The sequence below is a fragment of the Musa acuminata genome, chromosome BXJ1-6, assembly GCF_036884655.1.
Source record: "Musa acuminata AAA Group cultivar baxijiao chromosome BXJ1-6, Cavendish_Baxijiao_AAA, whole genome shotgun sequence".
Classification (NCBI taxonomy): domain Eukaryota; kingdom Viridiplantae; phylum Streptophyta; class Magnoliopsida; order Zingiberales; family Musaceae; genus Musa; species Musa acuminata.
Window position 1 is genome coordinate 18,771,677 of NC_088332.1, and position 24,536 is coordinate 18,796,212.

The 24,536-nt window shown below is 38.9% G+C and overlaps 2 protein-coding genes across 2 annotated transcripts; both read left to right on the forward strand.

Annotated features, from left to right (window-relative positions):
• The first annotated feature begins 2,892 nt into the window (after window positions 1-2,892).
• LOC135676578 (ribonucleoside-diphosphate reductase small chain-like) lies at window positions 2,893-4,146 on the forward strand. Its single transcript, XM_065187911.1, has one exon. The coding sequence runs from the start codon at window positions 2,961-2,963 to the stop codon at window positions 4,005-4,007; it is 1,047 nt and encodes a 348-aa protein (XP_065043983.1). The 5' UTR covers window positions 2,893-2,960; the 3' UTR covers window positions 4,008-4,146.
• A 4,822-nt stretch (window positions 4,147-8,968) lies between these two features.
• On the forward strand, window positions 8,969-9,962 carry LOC135677756 (uncharacterized). Its single transcript, XM_065190142.1, has one exon. It carries the CDS (start codon window positions 9,167-9,169, stop codon window positions 9,767-9,769), a length of 603 nt encoding a protein of 200 aa, XP_065046214.1. The 5' UTR covers window positions 8,969-9,166; the 3' UTR covers window positions 9,770-9,962.
• The last annotated feature ends 14,574 nt before the right edge of the window (window positions 9,963-24,536 follow it).

Sequence of the window (24,536 nt, forward strand, 5' to 3'; positions counted from 1 at the left end):
TAAACCCGACAAAAGGAGAAAGAGCTCTAAAAGGTGGTTGGTCTTCACCTATTAAAGGAAGACCAATAGTGGACACCGATGATCTCGACAGAGGAGGAATCCGAAGTGGATGTAGGTCACAACGACTGAACCACTCTAAATCATTTTTTTGCAATTGCTTCACTTTCTCCTTACGTGGCTTTCACTACTCTACAAGCAAACACGCAAGTCATTTTCCGAGATTGCTTTCAATGAACAAAAAATATTCAAAACCAATAATTTTTTCGCTGCACTAATTCACCCCCCCAGTGCCGCTCTTGATCCTAACACATCATAGGGACTAAATAAGGATACATGGATATGTGAATACGTAGATTAGAGGAGACGAGGACACATAATATTATTGAGCAATTATATATCTTCTCTTATCTCCCTTTACTTATGTAAATCATTGAAAGATTATAGATATTCTCTTATCTCCCCTTTGTCCATAATACATCGCTTACAATGATCATGTAAAGAATAGGAAGAGAGAAGAAGATGAGTCTGGTTCTTCTTGTAAATCAGCATCGCTATAACTTTCAGATCCGATGATAATGCACCAGCATATCTAATAAAAACTTCTGAATGGTCTCGAAAAGTACATATTATAAATTAAATTTATTGTTATTTGATTTTAGGTTTTGAATACAAATGATTTTTATGCGTATAGTTTAAACTTTTATGTTGCATTACTATTTGAGGAGTCTTCCCCTCCAAGTTTTATGCACTTGGTTGCACTACTTCTCGATGAAAACATTAGAACTAGTTGTCATGATTCATATATTCGGTCGATCAACATAATGTTGTTAGTTATCCAGCTAGTTAATATGGTAATATGAATTTGGGTATCATTCCCGTGGGTCGAGAGTTGAGGTCATCACCAAATGTCCAGTGTGTTGATTTCTACTTTCATCCTGAGTGGTGAATCTTCCCTTATATGAGATTAGATGCACCCGATTGACGCATGCAATATATATATATATATATATATATATTGATGATGTAACATAGTATATTCTTTTATTTAAAATATACTTGATAATATAATATAAATGTAGCATATTATATAATACTTGATAATCTCATAACTAGGCATCTTATACATAACAATTATAATGGTATGGTATGCTACCAATCACCCTAGCAAAGTCCTATGGTTAAAACTTATGATATGATTGATATTTTAATTATAGAAGATATTGGTTAGTCTGACTTGTTAAGACTTTGACTAATTATCATAAAATCTTATTTTCGTGGACCTTCATTTCGATGGATGGACTAAGGAGAAATGAGGGTGAGAGAAGAGATATAAGCGATATCAAATGTGATGATATGTGATTTTTGAGATTCTATCACTATTTAGGAGAGTCTAAGGATAATTAAGAGAATTCCTCGTCTAGGTTATATTCCAATGGATTTCCTATTGACCAATAATTTATAATTATAATCAGAATTTAATTAGATATTTAATATTTTAAATCTTAATTTAATTGGATCATATAATTTAATAATGATTCTTAAATATCTTGTTGGTAAGGAACAGACTGAATATCTTTTTTATATTCATCACAACGTATAAAACATTGTCATATGTAATTCAACATGAAACCTATAAATTGTATAATGATATATTAACTGATGTCTTAGGAAAAGACACAAACTGAACGTTTTGAAGAGGATTTATTCTTGCTATGTAATTTAGAGCTCTGACGCCATAGGGTGAGCTCACTAACACATCTCAAGATAGTTGTGTTTGCTATGAACCCAATTACTTCCTTGAAAATGATAATATCACCGGAATATCTTATATAAATTAGGTAACATATTATTTTATATACTTATTAAAAATTCAACGAAAATTCACAATTCTTCCAATTACCTCTTTTTCCACGTACTTCCGGAAGAATTGAACTCATCTTCCGAAATATCATGTTTTTTGTGTTGTCAAATGGTGTCAATTTAAGTTTGCTCGTTACCATAACTTTAACTCTTATGGCGAAAAGATTATCCCTCGGATTTTACTTCTAACTCGAAGATCTATTTAAATTCTGAGTTTGTTTGAATGGAAGCTTCTGCTCGGTGGAAAAAGAAATCAACATAAGAATCAAAATGGCGCTCAAAGAACAAACTAAACCGCACGTGGAATGGTGGCAGCAGCAGCAGCAGCGTTAGCGAGACCCGTACTCACCCGCTGTCTTTGACAGAGGTCATCCGTGCATTTCATCTGTACTCACTCAACCACCTACCTGGTTTGTTATTGGCGAGACCCGTCGGTGTGAGAAGGTGTCCATCTTTTTGACACGTCGGCGCTCGTTTCTGCCCGTCACCCAACCTGCCGTTATCCACGCGCTGAACACGGAAACCCACGAGCCACAAGTCCACGTGTATCCATCACCCCCAACCGCCCCTTCTTTTTCCTCGCACAAACAACGATACATTTCCTGTTCCCGCGAAGCGAAAGGTTGGCCCAAATTCTCGTTACCATCGGTCGTATGAAATTCCCGCCAAACCAATTCGCCTCCCGCGAACTTCTCGAAAATATTTTCTCCCACCTGTTCGCGTGTTACCCGTCACGTTTAACTTCCTTCCTGCCGCGGAGCAGAGCCCAGCAAGGGTCCCATGATCATCTCCCGTCACACAGGTGCGATCCATAAGTCGGGTATCATTTTTTTAACCCGACTCCAAAATATTCCTCCACGAACCGCCCGCGCCCCTGCGTCTTCCGCTGCCAGCATTAGCGGTAACGGCACCAGCGGTGCCTCCATTCACCTCTCCTCCTTCCCCTGGAAGCCAAAAATCCCTTCAAATTTGAATCTCCCGCCACCCCCACCCCGTCTCTCTCCCTATATATTCGACGGTCTTCTCTCACATATCCAAATAAATCCCAGCCTTTCTTCTGTACCGCGTGCTTCTATCTTCGCCTTTTCGATCAACCAACCATGCCTGCGATGATGCCCCCGGCCGCTGCTGCTCAAGAAGTAATAGCGGTAGGAGTTGACGAAGGTGAGATGGAGCCGCTGTTGGCGGAGAATCCGGACCGGTTCTGCATGTTTCCCATCACCTACCCGTCAATCTGGGAGTTCTACAAAAAGGCCGTGGCCTCCTTCTGGACGGCGGAGGAGGTGGACTTGTCCCAGGATCTCTCCCACTGGCAGGATCGTCTGTCCGCCGACGAGCACCACTTCATCTCCCATGTCCTCGCCTTTTTTGCCGCCTCCGACGGCATCGTCCTCGAGAACCTGGCGGCCCGGTTCATGCGCGACGTCCAGCTTCCTGAGGCCCGCGCCTTCTACGGCTTCCAGATCGCTATCGAGAACATCCACTCTGAGATGTATTCTCTCCTCCTCGACACCTACATCAAGGACCCCGGCGAGAAGTCTCGCCTCTTCCATGCCATTGACACCGTCCCTCCTGTCGCCCGCAAGGCCGAGTGGGCGCTACGCTGGATCGAATCCTCTGTCTCATTCGCTGAGCGCCTCGTTGCCTTCGCCTGCGTGGAGGGAGTCTTCTTCTCCGGCTCCTTCTGCGCCATCTTCTGGCTCAAGAAAAGAGGCCTCATGCCGGGTCTCACCTTCTCAAACGAGCTCATCTCCCGTGACGAGGGCCTCCACTGCGACTTCGCCTGCCTCCTCTACAGTCTTCTTCGCAACAAGCTCTCCGAGTACCGTGTCCGTGAAATCGTTGCCGATGCCGTTGACATCGAGCGGGAATTCGTCTGCAATGCCCTGCCGGTCGCCCTTGTCGGGATGAATGGCGACCTCATGAGTCAGTATATCGAGTTCGTGGCCGACCGCCTGCTTGGGGCGCTAGGTTACGACAAGTTGTACGGGGCGGCCAACCCCTTCGACTGGATGGAGCTCATCTCGCTGCAGGGGAAGACAAACTTCTTCGAGAAGAGGGTCGGCGACTACCAGAAGGCCTCGGTGATGTCGAGCTTGAAGGGTAATGGAGCCATCCATGTGTTTAAGCTGGATGAGGATTTTTGAAGGGATTTCTCCGTTCTCCTATGATCTCCTTACCTTTGAATTTTGGTTTTTGATTTAATACTATTTGTAGCTTGTCTTATCATTTTATGTATAAAGAATGGATATCTTAACAAGGCAACGAGAGTGACTTGTTCTACTACCAACGGGCTGCTCGAGGAAATGCCTATGAGATGTGTTTTAGTTGGTTCCTTCTGTCTGTAATATGCTCGAGGAAATGTCCCAACCGTGTATATAGCTAAGCTGCCTTAGCCGTGTAAATTGTGTGCGTTTAGTGCATAATCGATGTCTGAAGAAATACTCGAGAGACTTATGCAAATGGCCCCTAATATAAGGGAGATCCTTCCTCTACTGTTCTACATACCTATCCTTGCCCCTACAATATATAGTTGTCTCATTAATGTTCATTTACAAAAGTAAGTCAATAATTATTAATCGGTTAACAGATGGAGTTTATAAAGGGAGTTAATAAAATGAAAGCTTGAACATTTATAATCTAACAATCCAACAGAACTCTTATTGAACCATGATAATCATAGGGTTCTTTTATCACCTATGAAAAGGCGAGGAAAAAATGCACGATCATTTCTATGAAAGAGGAAAAAAAACAACGTTAAAAATACATAACAATTTACCTTCTCTGATTATTGCCTCTGGTATTGATATAGATAATTTTGGTCATTAATTTGACATGATGAAATTGATATATATTTTTTTTTTATCTTTGAGTTTGAAAAAGGATAGAGAACCTAGAGCGATGTATTTTAGGAGTCACATTTCAATGGAAGAAAAAATTTTCTAAAGAAAAAAGAAAGATTTGTATCTCATCTCGATTCATTCCTTGTAAAAACAAAATGCATCAGATGCGTTCAATAAAATCTTTCCAATGGTCATTAGGAAGAAGATGATATACTTATATTCTAGATGGATTTATTTTGTGTGGAGATATGTTTTACCTAGTTAGGATGCATAAAATATTTTGATACTTATATCTAGTGCATATGCATAGAGATGTTTTGCTTCACTAAGGTGTATTAAACTATTTTCTTCACTAAGAGGACAATTTAGCCATGTAAAATGCTTTCATCATATATTTTTTGGATGCTTTTATTTATCCTAGACAACTATATCACATGTTTTGGTCGTGATAGATATGATATGAGATGATATGTTCGCGGTTATGTTTTATGCACAAGTATTCTTTTTATAAACTTATGTTATTAATTTAATCACTAGTGAATGTGTAATACAATATAAATGAGTCTTGTCCTTATTGAGTTGGGTTCAATTTCCAAGAGGATGTTTTTTCTTTTTTCCCCCTTTTATGCTCAACTAAAGGCAAGCATTTTTATCTAATTTTAGTGACATTGAGCACTCCCATGTGAGACACACTTAGTTGTAGATCACTGGAGTCAAATGAGTTCAACCTAATTGTGTTTTATTTCAAGGAGACTATTAATTCAAATTTAAGGGAGGCATTCTTAGTATCTTTTACTTTTAATATCAATCGAGCAACAATAGACTTAGTCGAGTCAGATGTATCTAATTTTGATCGTCATAGGTAAAAAAATAATCATTTTAAGTATGCAATCGAATTAAAAATATGATTATAAAAAAGAATATGATCATTTTGAGGATACAATCGACTTAAGGTGTAATGATTATTGATTTGAATGATAAAATTAAAATTAAAATTTGAAATATTGATTTAAATGATTCTTCGGTTTGGTAGTCAGCCAATTTAAATTTTTCGATCCCTAATTGCTATGAACTTATCCTTTGGTTTCGATTTTGTTTTTATTAAATTTGGAATCCTACAATCGGTTGATCTGTTTTCTCTTGTTCTAAATTTTGATTCTCTCCCCCATCCCTTAGATCGGGTCTGCTAGTCAATTTTCACTAATAAAAAAAGTTCTTTTAATTCGTATTAGATGAGATGTGAAATGCCATATTTATGAGATGTGTTTTATCATGTATAATTGATTGATTAATTAATTAAGTTCAAAATAGGATAATTGATATAGATGTTTGAACGAAATAGTGTTATGCATATCTTGAAACATGTTACTTTCTTTATATGCTAAATTTCCTTACGATTCTGGGGCATTTCAGATTTAGTGGTGACAATATCATGTTTATATTTATGAATTTACTTAATATGTATAATTATTTATTTTTTTTATTTTGATAAATTATAAATATTTATATTGATTGATTGACATTTGACTATATATGTGGGTTATTTAGACACATGAATAATTATATCATGCATAAAAAAATTACATGATTATTTTTCATGATAGATACACGCTTAATGATATGATTATATTGTTGAATCTTAGATTTTGATGATGAATTTAATTGATAATGTTTATGATCTGATTTGTGTTTTAAGTGACGTAGGAAGTTTCAACCGAGGAGAAACAATTAAAGCAGGAAGAATCATATTGGGTCGGAGTGGAACATGTCAGAAGATTAGATGTCGAGCCGGAGGATCGATCGACGAATCGGTAGAAGACTTCGAGCTATAGGTTCGGGTATCGGGCCAAGAAGAGCAGAAATTGCGCCAAAGAAATCGGAGTTGCGGAGGTTAATTGGCCGATTGAGCAATAAGCCACAAAAGAAGACGATGCACTGAAGAATCAGACGAGGTATCGATGAACCAATGACATATCGGACAATATTTAATTTAGCTTTGTAATAATTGTCTAAATTGAAATAGGTTTTAAATGTAATTGAATTAGAATTAAGTTAACTCAATTAGAGGTTAATTGGGCTAAAGTTTGGACTATGTTGGACCAAGTGAAAGACTCAAATAATGATATAACAGGTGGAACCATTAGTAGCATAATTTCTGAGACTATGTCGGTGATGGTATCACCTAGTGGTAGGGTGTTAGGCGATGGTACAGTTAGATTGGGTGGTGGTATCGGCTAATATCAGTGCGGCAGGCAATGATACCGCCCAGCACTAACAGTGGTATCGATACTACCCAAAAAACTCGGGATAAGATTAGTTTTTGCTTTAAGTTTGAATCCATTTGAAGCCTATAAATATCCCTCTAATCCTTGGTTAAGAAATACAAGCATAGAGAACTTAAAAGTGGAAAAACACTATAGCAATCACTTGAGAGATCCCCTTATCTAGTTCTAAAGTTTATAAGTATATTCAGGGAAGAGTGAATGCTTGTAAAATGTTATCTCCTAAACCCATGAAAAGGAGAAGACGGGTGTAAAAGGGTAGCTGATCTTCACCCGTTGAAAGAATATCGTTAATGGATGCCGATGGCCTCGACGGAAGGGGAATTAGGAGTGGATGTAGGTCACAACGATCGAACTACTATAAAACTCGGTTTGCTTTTCTATTTATGTAATTTACCTTTACTGCAAACTGTCTGCTTTACTTTTTTATTACACTCTTCCGTACGCTTTCAAGTCAAGCACATTTTTGATATGATTTTTATCGAAACGAAGATTTTTTTGAACCAATATCATTTTTATCCGTCGCACTAATTCAACCCCCCTGCCCCCCTTTCTTAGTACCGACTAAATCCTAATATATATAATATATTAAGATGATATTACTAAAGGCATAAAGGACTATTATCTTAACATCATCCAAAGGGATATGTTTTTAGCTTGAAGAACACAACATTTATAATGCAGGTTCTCGTGAAAGATGTTCAAACTGATAATAATATGATGATTGGTCAGCTAAAGAAAAAATAAAAAATAAAAAGTATATTAGTATCAAAATGGAGTTTAACTCTAACTCCTATCCATAGGTAATTATTTATTGCTCTTATATAGAGTTATAAAAATAATATATCTTCATAAAACACTCTACAGACATCCTTGATATGACTGTCTTATACAAATGATTGTATATGACCGTGACTTAGACTAAGGCAATCACTAAAAATTATCATGAATAATTAAGATTTAGCATATGACTAATAACACGTAATACCATAATATAGATATCAATATTGTGTGTGATAGTTGAAATCTAGTTCGAAGAAATGTAGTTCTAAGACTTGGCTTATTCAATTTCCTCCTATAAAAAATATCACACTTAGTAAAGTTTAAGTCTATAAAGACACTTCACCGAGTAACTTAATATTTTTTATTTATTTAAAACTTTAAGTTTTGTGGGAGATTATTATAGATTTTATTTAAAATATAAAATCTCAAAAAAATTTATTTATCATTTATTTATTTATTTCCTCTTAATTGTTTACCATTGTGGGTTACTTTACTGATATTTATTGGTTATGATTAGTTATAGTGGTTATGATTATTATTACCCCTAGTTTCTTCCGATGGAGAATTTAACGAAAAATCTTCTCTTCTCACTCGGAAAATCTTATATGATTTTCACAAGATCTTTGGATAAAAACTTAATAATAACATTAAATTTGAATTATCTTATTAAATATTAAATCGGATTTAATGTTATTGTAGAGTTCTTACCCAATAATATTGCCGTTGATAGATGGCCAGCCCTCGTCAGGAGACAACCTTTTTAATTGGGAAGGTGGTTGTTGAACTTGTTGAGGAGGGGACCTATAACCTGGTCAATCTTTGCTTGCCGTTTGACTCTGCTCTGGTCAACCATCCGGACCAACTGGAAGATGATCAATCACAAACTCAAACAATCTAATTCATTATCCGAACCGATCGACGATATGGTTTCTGGTTTTTCTTTTGGTTCAATCAGTCAGTCCATTCCAGTCCAGGTTTTATAACTACGATGAGAAAAAAGGAACAGACTTGTTCTCTTTCACGTTAACCAGTTGTCATCATCTTCTTGCTTTCTGCAGTAACACGATGTGGGTATTGTAGAATGCGAATTAGTTTGGAAGAAGATTATGGAGTACACGTAGTTACTTCTGACACGGATAGGATAGGAACAACTCGTTTATCCCATGCTTCATGTGAATCTTTGGGCATGAAATGCATTGCTTCTGTCTCCTATGTCGTGAAGAAACTAGCGATATCAACTCTGTGTCACGGCGGTCAACGTGTATCGGCGGAAGGCTGCTGCGACAGTAGAACAGAAAGGTCATCGTTCTCCTTTGGTTTGCTCTCGACACCTCTTCTGACCGGTAAAACAGAAAGGTCAACAAGCAGATTTTAAAGACCCGGAAGACAAAACAACTGATGGATAGATGCATGCATGCTGACTTGTCCCAGTCAAATGAAGATGCTTGCGCCGATGATCGGTTCAACCCCAGCGGTGAAGACTTTTCTGCACTCCAAGTGGAACGATCGGGGGAGAGGAGAGTGCTGAGAGCCACTCGATCATTGGTTCTTCGAGACCCACTCAAACACGTCAACGTGTTCCACCTACTCCCATGCGTTCCCTGCGATGGTCGTCGACTCCTCCTTAAAAGAAGGCCGAGCTCGCGGCGTCAGCGTGCTGCTTCATTCAATCCTCGTCGCCTCTGCCTGCTGTCGAGAGGGAGTCGGATGGGTCCTCTGGTGCTGGCGTCTCAGTTGGCCGCCGGCCTGGGCGTGCTGGCCGGTGCGGCGATCGTGAAGTCGGCGATGGAAAGTGGCCCGATGGCCGGCGGGTTGCCACGGTGCGCGACGTGCAACGGGACGGGCCGCGTCGCGTGCCTATGCTCCAGGTGGTCCGACGGGGACGTCGGGTGCCGGTCCTGCGTCGGCTCCGGCATGATGCTGTGCCGGAGCTGCGGTGGGTCGGGGTCCGGCCGGCCGCTCCCGATTCAAGTCCCGATGCGGTCCACCCGCTCTCCATGACATGAGAGATGAGCACCATGTGTTTGTATATATGACCTGAATTATTGATGATGGTGACTCGGTGCCTATAATTTTGTATTTTGTATTTTGTATTTTTTTTATCCATTTCACACATCTTTTTTATTTCTCTCTATGTGACTGATACATTCAACAATATAATTTAATGGGAAAAATATGCTAAACTTATGAGTAAGATATGCGGCTATTCTCTTTTCTTTAAATCTGAGAATACTTATTCCTGGAGATGTTATGTTGGTAGAACAAGTATCTCTGTAAGCCGGGCTTAATCTATGGATCTAATGCTAGAAATTACTGGTAAATTGACTCAAACATTACTTTTTCTTACCATTTTTCCCGAAAAGAATTCTTTAATTTCATGTCTTCTTCCTATGAGTGCTTCTAAGGTTTCCTTTCTTCCTATTTCTGATATAGCTCCCATAGTTAAAGTGAGTCTATCGTTGCTCGGTAACTTGGTTACGCTATTATGACAGAAGAGCAAACAAAGTCATGGCGATCAGCAGCAAGAAGAAAAGATATCACTATTTTAAGCTTTTACTCGTATATTGTTTCATCAGAAAAAACTTGTTATATGCATTTTTTTCTCGTTTATATTAAGGTTTTCGAGTGGGTTCTGAGTAGTTCAAAGAAAGTTCATCGAGGATGATGTTAGGATCTTTGGTAGAGGATTTAGAGCAGATCTATGATCATTTCATTACTGCTTTCCCAGGCTTTAAATTGTTCTTAGACATTCTGCTTTCTTAATCACACCATTTGATTGATTCAGAAATAGGCAAATTCGATTTGGTCTCGGTGCTTCTGGAATATCTACGAGGCAAATTCTCTCTCGAGAGATTGAAATGTAATGTAAGTTTTTCCAAGTAGGATACTAATAATAATAATACTAATAATAATTTTTTTATAACAAATAAGCCGGAAATAAGTAGTGAAGATATGTGGATATTTTATTCTGGTTGTAGATGCAGATTTTGATGTTTGAGAGAAGAATGCAATATCTGATTTCATAGATCCCCATACATAATAAGCTCTCTGGTCCATTGCATCTCGAATCTTTTCCTGCTCTCACATTTGTTAGTGGCCTTAGTTGATACATCTTCCTCTTGTGCAAGCCTTGCGGATCTTATCCTCTGTCATCTAAGAAATGTGATCGACAATATCTTCTCTGCATATTTTTATTGGAAGTCATTGTCATTTCGGAAGATATTTTCAGAATTTGATATAATTAAAATATATTTTTTTTCTTTTAACTATATGCATGATTCATCAAAATTCTCTCGAACCCATCCCACCTTTTCATGGCCTTAGAGCCAACGATATTATTATTTTATGATGATTCATTTACTAATTACTCCTCTTTTGCGGCTATCGATTTTGTTTTCATAAATTTTATGTATGCTATCTGATGGGGATATAAATAGGAATAACCTTTGTATAGGAACAAATACTAGAAGACCTTAATACGCAGCGGAATAAAATGGAAACACAATCAAACAGAACACCAAGATATACGTGGAAAACCCCTTCAATGTGAAGGGTAAAAACCACGGGGCAAACTAGAGATAATCCACTATGAGAATAATGAATGTACAAATCTCAATCTCTTGCCCAAAACCCTAGCAACAACCACAAGAGAATAACTGGGATACAAGGATCACGTCACTGCCCACAATATCTAAAACCTCCCAAGTAATCATAGCAAGAGCCTACTGTAGATTTGATCTAACCTGAGATGAGAACACTGCTAGATGATTGTGAACAGTCTCTCTGCGTTGTCCTTGTCTTCTTCCCTTTCTTTCTCTTCCTTTTCTGCCTTGTTCTCCTTCTTCTCTTTGGAATCTCGTGGCCCCAAAGATCTGCCTCGTTACTGCCTTTTTATAGCTTTAATCTGCCTCTAAAACGCAGCCACCACACCCCCCTAATCTTAATTAGGGTTAGGTTAAGAGGGGGTGTGGGCAGTGGGCTGATAAAGCCCACATGGGCTGAATATGGGCCATCAGCCCAACAACCTCCCCCTTCAGCCCATAAGGGAGGCTGTCCCATGACTCCTCAATGTGAAGCCATACCGACCAACTGTCGGCATATCTCCTGTCTTTCTTTTGGTAAGGTCTTCGTCAACATGTCTGCTCCGTTGTCATCTGTATGAATTTTCTGAAGCTGCAATTGCTTCTCTTCAAATACATTTCGAATCTAGTGGTATCTGACATATATATGCTTTGACTTGGAATGAAACATTGGGTTCTTACACAAATGGATGGCACTCTGGCTGTCACAATGCACCACATAATTTTCCTGTTTCAGCCCCAATTCTTGTAAGAATTCATTCATCCATAACATTTCTTTGCATACCTCTATAGCAGCAATATATTCTGCTGCTTCTGTGGTGGAGAGAGCAATACACCTTTGTAACCTGGATTGCCATGACACAGCTCCCCCTGCAAAAGTAAGTACATAACCTGAAGTAGACTTCCTCGTATCTATATCTCTTGCCATATCTACATCTGTGTAACCTGTTAACACAGGTGGTCCACCTCCAAAGCTTAAACAAACCTTAGATCTCCCTCTGAGATATCTAAAAATCCACTTCACTACTGCTCAGTGCTCTTTGCCTGGATTTGCAAGAAATCTGCTAGTAACACCCACTGCATATGCGATGTCCGGCCTCGTACATACCATTGTATACATTAAACTTCCAACTGCTGAAGCATAAGGAACCTTTTGCATTTTCTCCTTCTCCTCATCACTTGACGGACTCTGTTCTGAGCACAACTTGAAGTGACCTGCAAGAGGAGAACCAACTGGCTTAGCATTGCTCATACTGAATCTTTCCAATACCTTCTCGATGTATTTCTCCTGTGACAACCAAATCTTCTTGTTTTTCCTGTCACGAGAAATCTACATGCCTAGTATTTGCTTTGCTGGCCCCATGTCCTTCATTGCAAAAGACTCACTCAGTTCCTTCTTCAACTTGTCAATTTTAGACATATCTTTCCCAAGAATAAGCATGTCATCAACATAAAGTAAGAGAATAATAAAATCCTCACCAAACCATTTAATGTACACACAATGATCTGAAGCCGTTCTTTTGTATCCATTTTCTGTCATAAATGAATCAAACTTTCTGTACCACTGTCTTGGAGCTTGCTTTAGCCCATACAAGCTCTTCTTCAACTTGCAAACAAAATTATCTTTACCTTTGACTTTGAAGCCTTCTGGTTGCTCCATATAAATTTCCTCCTCCAAATCACCATGAAGGAAAGCTGTTTTCACATCTAACTGCTCAACCTCCAAGTCCTGGCTAGCAGCAATACCAAGAGCAACACGAATAGAAGACATTTTAACAATAGGAGAAAATATCTCTTCAAAGTCAATACCTTTCTTTTGACCAAAGCCTTTCACAACCAATCTAGCTTTGTACTTTGGTTGAGAACAATATTCTTGAGTCTTCAACCTAAACACCCACTTGTTCTTCAAGGCCTTCATTCCATTTGGTAGCAGCACCAAATCATAAGTGTGGTTCTTCTGAAGAGCATCCATCTCTTCCTGCATAGCAACTAACCACTTCTCTTTCTGCTCACTCTCAACTGCTTCCTGGTAACTCTCTGGTTCACCTGCATCAGTAAGCATCACATACTCATCTGTAGAGTATCTTCTGGAAGGTTGACGTTGTCTAGAAGATCTTCTCAACTGAGGTTCTGCGGGAACTTGCTCTCCTACTTCTTCTTGCTCAACATGTCCTGCAGGTAAATCAACATCAGGCTCTACACTATTTTCCTGCACATCTCCCCCATCACCCTGATATACTGGAGGAATAACTGGGTCACAATATGCTAATCCTTCTGCAGAAGTCTTGGCCGGTGCCTTCTTCTTCAAATCTTCAAAGGTTTGATCCTCAAAGAAGACCACATCTCTGCTCCTGAACACATTCTGCTTTTCTGGATCCCAAAGCCTGTAACCAAACTGATCATGTGAGTAACCAAGAAAAATACATTCTTTAGACTTACCATCCAGCTTGGACCTCTCATTATCTGGAACATGTGCAAATGCACGACAACCAAACACTCTCAAATGCCTGTAGGAAACATCTTTCCCTGACCATACATGCTCTGCAACATCACCATCTAGGGCTGTACATGGTGATAAGTTGATCACATCAACTGCAGTCCTCAAAGCCTCATCCCAAAACCTTTTGGGTAGCTTGGCCTGTGAAAGCATACATCTGATCTTTTCCATGATGGTGCGGTTCATCCTCTCTGCAATTGCATTATGCTAAGGTGTACCAGGAACTGTCATCTCATGTTGGATCTCATGTGACCTGCAATAGTCATTAAACAATCCCGTATACTCACCACCATTATCTGATCTTATGCATTTCAATTTCCTTTCTGTCTCCCTTTCAACCCTGGCATGAAACTCTTTGAAGACATTAATAACCTGATCTTTGGTCTTCAAAGCATAAGCCCAAACTTTTCTGGAAAAATCATCTATAAAAGTGACAAAATAAAGTGCACCACTTATACCAAGAACATCAACAGATCCACCAGGAGTTTTTGTCCTCAAAGGACCACATACATCTGTATAAACACGGTCTAAGGCATGCATTTTTCTAGACAAAGCAGCACTAGCAAATGAAACTCTATGTTGTTTACCAGCCAAACAATCAATACAAGGGTTCAGATGTATACCGTTGAGATCTGGTAATACCTCTCTCTTGGAAAGAGCTTGCAGCCCCTTCTCGCTCATGTGTCCCAATCGCCTATGCCACAACTCCATACTGAAGTCTTTCTCTGTAGCATTTAACTGCTCACCATAAGCTTTAGCCTGCAACCTGTACAAAGTATGACATTTCTTTCTACTAGCTATAACAAGAGAACCCTTACAGAGCTTCCATTGCCCTCTATGAAATCTGCTTTCATACTCTTCATCATCTAGTCTTCCAACTGAAATTAAATTCAGCCTCAAGTCAACCACATGCCTCACATCCTTAAGTACCAACTTGCAGCCAAGGTTGGTCTTTAAATGGATATCACCCATGCCAATGATGTCTGCTGTGCCATAGTTGCCCATCTTGACAACACCAAAGTTTCCAGACCTGTATGTAGCAAAAAACTCTCTCCGAGGTGTAGCATGATAAGAAGCACCTGTGTCAATCACCCACTCAAGATCCTGACACACACAAGAAAAAATATCATCAGAAGTGTTAGGATCGAGAGCACTAAGAGGGGGGGGGGGGGGTGGGGTGAATTAGTGCAGCGGAAATCTTTCAGCGATTAAAAACGAAAGCTGCGTTCGTTCGATAAAAACTATTTTGATGCAAAAGCCGATTCTAAGATTACTTATGATTAAGTGCAGTTTACGTCTAAACACAGTTTGCGTCTAAGCGCAGTTTACGCAGTTTGCGTCTAAATGCAGTTTGCGTCTAAATGCAGATTGCATCTAAGCGCAGTTTGCATCTAAGCGCAGTTTGTGTCTAAGCTCAGATTGCGTCTAAGCGCAGTTTGCGTCTAAGCGCAGATTGCGTCTAAGCGCAGTTTACGTCTAAATGGAATCAAAACGTAAACGTAAACTGCAAAGAAACTCGTTCGTAAAAGCACAGAAGACAGTTTGCAGTTATAAATAGAATCAAAACGTAAATGTAAACTGCAATGTAAAGATCGTACGAAAACACCGATTTACGTCTGAATGCAGATTCGGAAAGATCAGAACTTAGAAACTTGTTCGTAAAAGCGCAGAGAGCAGTAGCTATGTAGGAGGTTTGCAGTAATGATAAAGTGCTCAAAATAAAAGCAAACCAGAGATTTAGAGTGGTTCGGTCAGTCTTGACCTACTCCACTTTTGGCTTCCTCCACCGACGAGGTCACCGACGTCAACTAGAGGCCTTCCTTCAATAGGCGAAGGCCAACTACCCTCTTACAGATTCACTCCTTTTGACGGGCTTAGGAGACAACCCTTATAGAAGTTTTCTCTCCTCTCTTTACAACACAAACTTGAAGAATAGAAAGAGGAGAACTAGCAGTTTTGAGCTCTAAAAACACAGAAAGACAGTAAGATTTCGAGTGTGTGTTCTGTGCTTTCAGTGCTGAATGGATGGGGTATTTATAGGCCCCAACCCAGTTCAAATTTGGAGCTCAAAACGATCAAATCCCGGAATTCCGGGATCAGGCGGTTGCACCTCCTGACTGGAGAGGTTGCACCGCCTGGCAGAGCTCGAAGACTGAGCCTCTGGGCGGTGCCACCTCTGTCAGGGGCGGTTGCACCTCTCTGCCAGAGCTCGAAGACCGAGCTCAGGCGGTTGCATCTCCTGACTGGAGAGGTTGCACCGCCTGGCAGAGCTCGAAACTTGAGCTCTGGCGGTGCTACCTCCTGACAGAGGAGGTTGCACCGCCTAGTCTCGCTCGGAGACTGAGCCCTGGGCGGTTGCACCTCTTGGCTGGGGCGGTTGCACCGCCCAGTCTCGCTGGGAGACATAGCCTGGGCGGTGCTACCTCCCTGCCTGGGCGGTTGCACCTCCCACAGCAACCTGGGTCCGAATGGGTTGAACCATTCGACCCAATTTGAGTTCTTCAGGGGCCCAATTGCCCCAGGATTAAGCTAATGGGATCACCTCCCATTTCTAACTTAATCAAAGTGCTAACTACGATTATTTCCTAAGACATATTCTGCAGCTTGCTTCGGTGCGTCACTCGCTTCTTCCGGCGAGTTTCCGACGAACTTCCGTCGATCATCCGATGAACCCTCGGTGATGCTCCTGCGGACTTCCGGCAAACTCCTGGACTGCGACGATCCACTTGGCAAGTTCCGACGAGCTCCTTTGGCAAGCTTCTGGACTTCTCGGATTTATTCCCGCAGAACCTCCGACGACTGTCCGAACTTCCGTCGAGCTCTCGAACTCCCAACGTGATCATTGTCATGACTCCGGCGCAACTCCTGCTGCATGTCTTACTTTCATCTTAGTTAATCCTGCACACTTAAAACAAAAACTTCGATCGAGACAATTAATCCTAAGCAATTAACCAAGTTGTCCGGCATGTCATTGGTCCCTCGACGCTTCGTCCGATTCTTCGGCGTATCGTCCTTTCCTGCGGCCTATTGCCCAATCGGCCAGTTGGCTCCGCAACTTCGATATCCTTGGCACAATACCCGCTCTTCTTGGCCCGATGCCCGAGTCCACGGCCCGAAGCCTTCTGTCGATACGTTGACCGATCCACCGGCCCGACGTCCAATCTTCTGACATGTTCCTCCGGCACAACATGATGTTGCTGCTTTAATTGTCTCATCCTGATCGAAGCATCCTACGTCACTCAAAACGCAGATTAAATCATAAACATATATCAAGTAGTTTCATCATCAAAATATGAGATTCAAAAATCTCCCCCTTTTTGATAATGACAACCACTTGATGACGGAGTTAAACTTAACTCCCGGAGTTTAAACAAACTCCCCCTATCAATATGCCATATTGATAGAATCTTGAATTCAAACTGAATTCAAGTTATTGCAATATTCATCATGAATACTTGCAACACGTCATTATGAACTTATGCATAACATGTCATGTCATCAACATACTTCTCCCCCTTTGTCATCAACAAAAAGGAGAAGTACCACAATCAAGTGTTTATGATATTGGTTCAACTCATTGCATGAAAAACATAATATCTATTGTTACCATCATGCAAGTTTGCTATCATCAAATGGTAAGATATCAATATGTAAAATTACGATTCAAGTTCTTGATATCTTAACATGATATGACATTCATAGCACCTATTCATATGAATGCTACTTTTGATATCTCATCATAATATGGCATTCATAACATCTATTCATATTCTTCAAATATGGCACTCATAGTATCAATTTATATATTTCTCCCCCTTTGTCATCAACAACAAGGAGAACGATATAATCAAATTTTAAATATAAGTGTGATGCCATAAGTTGGTTCATGTCATTTTCCAACAGTGAGTGATAGGATACCAATTATACAAACATCTCGAGGAAAACATGACATTGAGATAGCTTTTATTGCTTCTTCCTTTTTATTTGTTATCTTTTTACATGAAGGAGGAAAGCCATATGTAAAGTTCAAATCGATAAGATATTAAAGCACACTTCATTTTTGCAAGGATTAAGATATGTAAGTGAGTCAAATCCTTGTATGTAAAAATATCTTCCTTTTATAAGAGGGAATCATTAAATATATATATATATATATTTTTCAAAAAATATTTTTCACATGATAAGTGCATTTGCTAGATGATTCCATATGTCAAAAATCAATGATGTGAATTAAACTAGATATGACATATGCTTGTTAAGTTCGGAAGAGGATAATGTATCAAGAAAATCCAATTGTTAGGATCAAGAAAATCCGAAAATGAAATTTGACACTTTCATATATTCGGACAGGGTTTTACTAGAGATATTCAATTACAATCATGAAGATAAAACATGCTTATTATCATAAAAATTTTGTATTTAAGCACATAATTTCCAACATGTAATCATGGCAAGTAATTGTGTAAAATCATTATGGCAATCAGGTGATTCAATCAAAAAAAGTCCGAAAAATAATTTTAACAGGTTTAATCATTCGGACAGATTTTTGGCCATAGTTTTCAAATATAATCATGAAGATAAGGCATGCTCATCATCATGGTAGTATGATAGCAAGTTTACCATATACAAGCTAGCAAAAACTTTTTACATTTTAAGGCCCGCAAGCTAGCAATTTTGAGATGTTCAAGAAAGCAACTCTTGCTTCTTGAAATATAAGTTTTGCTAGATGTGCAAGTTAACTTTTTGCTTCTTGAGATAGGCAAGATAGCATTCCTTGGTGATGTTCAATATAGCTAAGTTCTACATCATACAAGCTAGTGAATTTTATAACATTTTAGAACATGCATAATCACCAAAGCATCATAAATTTTAATGATGTGCAAAATTACAAATTTTGCATGATTGCATTTGTGTGTCTTGAGATTTGCAAGATACCACTTCTTGGTGATGTTCAAGATAGCAATTTCTTCTTTTTTGAGAAGTACAATTTTTGTTTTCTTCTTGAATTGTGCAAGCTAGCTCTCTCCCCTTTTGTCATTGTCAAAAAGAAGGGAAAAACCCTTTACATCAATTTTTTAAATCATGACAAATGTTAGTATCAATCTCATTTGTGCATCATTATATTTTCAAATTAAAACATGCACATTTTCAAAACATATAAACTCATTATTATATGCATGATTCCAAATCATCATTTATATTATTTCAATCATTGTTTCACTCATCACTATAGCTTATCATGCATAATATGTAAAACCATCTAACATGATATAAACATTTATTTTTTTAATTTTTTTAAGCATTCATGATACATCATACATTATCATAATAAAAAGCATATGCATCATTCCAAATCATAAATATTTCAAATCATCATGGTCTTAATTTGTCACATTGCATCCTACCATGCATGATCGAAACTTCTCATTTGCATACATCAATATAAATTCATGAATATCTCATGCATTCATATCATCACTTGAGGAATATTGAAAAGAAATAATTGGGTGATGAGATAAATATTTCATGAGTATAAAGAATTGCATAAAAATCATATCATGAATATAAGGAATACAAGTCACAATCATTCAAGAGAAAAATCATCATTCATTTTTAATTCATTCAATTTGATAAATCAAGATCATGATTTTGATAAAACTCATTTCAAATTTAAATCATCAAAATCATTTTTATGGCTCACAAAATTTATAACATAAATAGATTCATGATTTCATTGATAATATATTTTCCCCCTTTTTAAGTGTTTCATTTTAAGTGGTCGATTTCATGTTAGCATGCCTTTTCATTTATGAAAACATGCATCAATTTTTTAAAGCCACTGTTATTATCATGAAAATCGATAATCAAGAATCATCATACATAAAAAATATATACTCATTAATCATAACTTCAAATTAAGCATGATTTCATATACTCAAAATTGAGAAATAACAATGGAAATCAACATGATACACATTATTACTTCTCAACCACATATAGCATGATTTCATAAGGTATTTTTAATCACAATCATTTTGTTTATCATAAACATGCAATTTTCATGATTATTTTCAAAATTACTAGAATGATAAGCATGATTCTTAATTGTTTGTATTTTCATTATAAAATTATTAAACATGTAATTTTCAAGAAAATTAAATAAAAAAGGAAAAATGCTTTAAGCATCATGTAATTTCAAAGTAAATTAAAGGCATTTTGATTACCTCAGCGTCGAAAGGCGTAAAGGCGTAGTTTGCCATCTCGCCTTTGTTGATTTTCTCCTCGTCTTCGGAGGAGCTCGATTCATCCCAATTTTTGTTCTTCTTCTTGCGTTCAAAGCAAGTAGTTCCGTTCTTTTTACTTTTTAATTTTTGTTTCATTTGTAGTTTAAGTTCACCATCACTTGAGCTTATGCTCGAGTGGTCTTCAAATGTTCTATGTCCCAAATCCTTCCTGTTCTTTGGAAGGTGGTTCTCAAGTTCTTCACGTGTATTGCACGTCATTTCATATGTGATCAATGAACCAATTAGTTCTTCAAGTGGAAATTGGTTCAAGTTTTTCGATTCTTGAATAGTAGTTACTTTTGAATCCCAAGTTTTAGAAAGTGAGCGCAAAACTTTGTTAACGAGTTCAAAATCCGAAAAGCTTTTACCAAGTGATTTTAAACCATTGATGACATCCGTAAAACAGGTGTACATGTCAACAACGGTTTCGCTTGGTTTCATATGAAAAAGCTCGAAATCATGCAGTAAAATATTAACTTTCGAGTCTTTGACTCTACTAGTTCCCTCGTGCGTGATTTCAAGAGTGCGCCAAATATCGAAAGCCGTTTCGCACAAAGAAACCCGATTGAACTCATTTTTGTCCAAAGCGCAAAATAAGGCATTCATAGCCTTTGCGTTTAAAGAAAAATACTTCTTCTCTAAATCCGACCATTCGTTCATCGATTTAGAGGAAAGTTGAAAACCGTTTTCAACGATATTCCATAAATCCAGATTTAGAGAAATCAAGAAAACTCTCATTTGAGTTTTCCAATAAGTGTAGTCCAATCCGTAAAGAACGGTGGACGAAAGATCGAAAAACCCTCTTGAAGAGCCATTTCTCTCGGGTGTAAATCCGAAATGAGAAATACCCCGCTCTGATACCAATTGTTAGGATCGAGAGCACTAAGAGGGGGGGGGGTGAATTAGTGTAGCGGAAATCTTTCAGCGATTAAAAACGAAAGCTGCGTTCGTTCGATAAAAACTATTTTGATGCAAAAGTCGATTCTAAGATTACTTATGATTAAGTGCAGTTTACGTCTAAACACAGTTTGCGTCTAAGCGTAGTTTACGCAGTTTGCGTCTAAATGCAGTTTGCGTCTAAATGCAGATTGCGTCTAAGCGCAGTTTGCATCTAAGTGCAGTTTGCGTCTAAGCTCAGATTACGTCTAAGCGCAGTTTACGTCTAAGCGCAGATTGCGTCTAAGCGCAGTTTGCGTCTAAATGGAATCAAAACGTAAACGTAAACTGCAAAGAAACTCGTTCGTAAAAGCGCAGAAGACAGTTTGCAGTTATAAATAGAATCAAAACATAAATGTAAACTGCAATGTAAAGATCGTACGAAAACACCGATTTACGTCTGAATGCAGATTCGGAAAGATCAGAACTTAGAAACTTGTTCGTAAAAGCGCAGAGAGCAGTAGCTATGTAGGAGGTTTGCAGTAATGATAAAGTGCTCAAAATAAAAGCAAACCAGAGATTTAGAGTGGTTCGGTCAGTCTTGACCTACTCCACTTTTGGCTTCCTCCACCGACGAGGTCACCGACGTCAACTAGAGGCCTTCCTTCAATAGGCGAAGGCCAACTACCCTCTTACAGATTCACTCCTTTTGACGGGCTTAGGAGACAACCCTTATAGAAGTTTTCTCTCCTCTCTTTACAACACAAACTTGAAGAATAGAAAGAGGAGAACTAGCAGTTTTGAGCTCTAAAAACACAGAAAGACAGTAAGATTTCGAGTGTGTGTTCTGTGCTTTCAGTGCTGAATGGATGGGGTATTTATAGGCCCCAACCCAGTTCAAATTTGGAGCTCAAAACGATCAAATCCCGGAATTCCGGGATCAGGCGGTTGCACCTCCTGACTGGAGAGGTTGCACCGCCTGGCAGAGCTCGAAGACTGAGCCTCTGGGCGGTGCCACCTCTGTCAGGGGCGGTTGCACCTCTCTGCCAGAGCTCGAAGACCGAGCTCAGGCGGTTGCATCTCCTGACTGGAGAGGTTGCACCGCCTGGCAGAGCTCGAAACTTGAGCTCTGGCGGTGCTACCTCCTGACAGAGGAGGTTGCACCGCCTAGTCTCGCTCGGAGACTGAGCCCTGGGCGGTTGCACCTCTTGGCTGGGGCGGTTGCACCGCCCAGTCTCGCTGGGAGACATAGCCTGGGCGGTGCTACCTCCCTGCCTGGGCGGTTGCACCTCCCACAGCAACCTGGGTCCGAATGGGTTGAACCATTCGACCCAATTTGAGTTCTTCAGGGGCCCAATTGCCCCAGGATTAAGCTAATGGGATCACCTCCCATTTCTAACTTAATCAAAGTGCTAACTACGATTATTTCCTAAGACATATTCTGCAGCTTGCTTCGGTGCGTCACTCGCTTCTTCCGGCGAGTTTCCGACGAACTTCCGTCGATCATCCGATGAACCCTCGGTGATGCTCCTGCGGACTTCCGGCAAACTCCTGGACTGCGACGATCCACTTGGCAAGTTCCGACGAGCTCCTTTGGCAAGCTTCTGGACTTCTCGGATTTATTCCCGCAGAACCTCCGACGACTGTCCGAACTTCCGTCGAGCTCTCGAACTCCCAACGTGATCATTGTCATGACTCCGGCGCAACTCCTGCTGCATGTCTTACTTTCATCTTAGTTAATCCTGCACACTTAAAACAAAAACTTCGATCGAGACAATTAATCCTAAGCAATTAACCAAGTTGTCCGGCATGTCATTGGTCCCTCGACGCTTCGTCCGATTCTTCGGCGTATCGTCCTTTCCTGCGGCCTATTGCCCAATCGGCCAGTTGGCTCCGCAACTTCGATATCCTTGGCACAATACCCGCTCTTCTTGGCCCGATGCCCGAGTCCACGGCCCGAAGCCTTCTGTCGATACGTTGACCGATCCACCGGCCCGACGTCCAATCTTCTGACATGTTCCTCCGGCACAACATGATGTTGCTGCTTTAATTGTCTCATCCTGATCGAAGCATCCTACGTCACTCAAAACGCAGATTAAATCATAAACATATATCAAGTAGTTTCATCATCAAAATATGAGATTCAAAAATCTCCCCCTTTTTGATAATGACAACCACTTGATGACGGAGTTAAACTTAACTCCCGGAGTTTAAACAAACTCCCCCTATCAATATGCCATATTGATAGAATCTTGAATTCAAACTGAATTCAAGTTATTGCAATATTCATCATGAATACTTGCAACACGTCATTATGAACTTATGCATAACATGTCATGTCATCAACATACTTCTCCCCCTTTGTCATCAACAAAAAGGAGAAGTACCACAATCAAGTGTTTATGATATTGGTTCAACTCATTGCATGAAAAACATAATATCTATTGTTACCATCATGCAAGTTTGCTATCATCAAATGGTAAGATATCAATATGTAAAATTACGATTCAAGTTCTTGATATCTTAACATGATATGACATTCATAGCACCTATTCATATGAATGCTACTTTTGATATCTCATCATAATATGGCATTCATAACATCTATTCATATTCTTCAAATATGGCACTCATAGTATCAATTTATATATTTCTCCCCCTTTGTCATCAACAACAAGGAGAACGATATAATCAAATTTTAAATATAAGTGTGATGCCATAAGTTGGTTCATGTCATTTTCCAACAGTGAGTGATAGGATACCAATTATACAAACATCTCGAGGAAAACATGACATTGAGATAGCTTTTATTGCTTCTTCCTTTTTATTTGTTATCTTTTTACATGAAGGAGGAAAGCCATATGTAAAGTTCAAATCGATAAGATATTAAAGCACACTTCATTTTTGCAAGGATTAAGATATGTAAGTGAGTCAAATCCTTGTATGTAAAAATATCTTCCTTTTATAAGAGGGAATCATTAAATATATATATATATATATTTTTCAAAAAATATTTTTCACATGATAAGTGCATTTGCTAGATGATTCCATATGTCAAAAATCAATGATGTGAATTAAACTAGATATGACATATGCTTGTTAAGTTCGGAAGAGGATAATGTATCAAGAAAATCCAATTGTTAGGATCAAGAAAATCCGAAAATGAAATTTGACACTTTCATATATTCGGACAGGGTTTTACTAGAGATATTCAATTACAATCATGAAGATAAAACATGCTTATTATCATAAAAATTTTGTATTTAAGCACATAATTTCCAACATGTAATCATGGCAAGTAATTGTGTAAAATCATTATGGCAATCAGGTGATTCAATCAAAAAAAGTCCGAAAAATAATTTTAACAGGTTTAATCATTCGGACAGATTTTTGGCCATAGTTTTCAAATATAATCATGAAGATAAGGCATGCTCATCATCATGGTAGTATGATAGCAAGTTTACCATATACAAGCTAGCAAAAACTTTTTACATTTTAAGGCCCGCAAGCTAGCAATTTTGAGATGTTCA

Coding starts and splice junctions, on each gene's coding strand:
- LOC135676578 (XM_065187911.1), top strand. CDS start 2,961: ATGCCTGCGATGATGCCCCCGGCCGCTGCTGCTCAAGAAGTAATAGCG.
- LOC135677756 (XM_065190142.1), top strand. CDS start 9,167: ATGGATAGATGCATGCATGCTGACTTGTCCCAGTCAAATGAAGATGCT.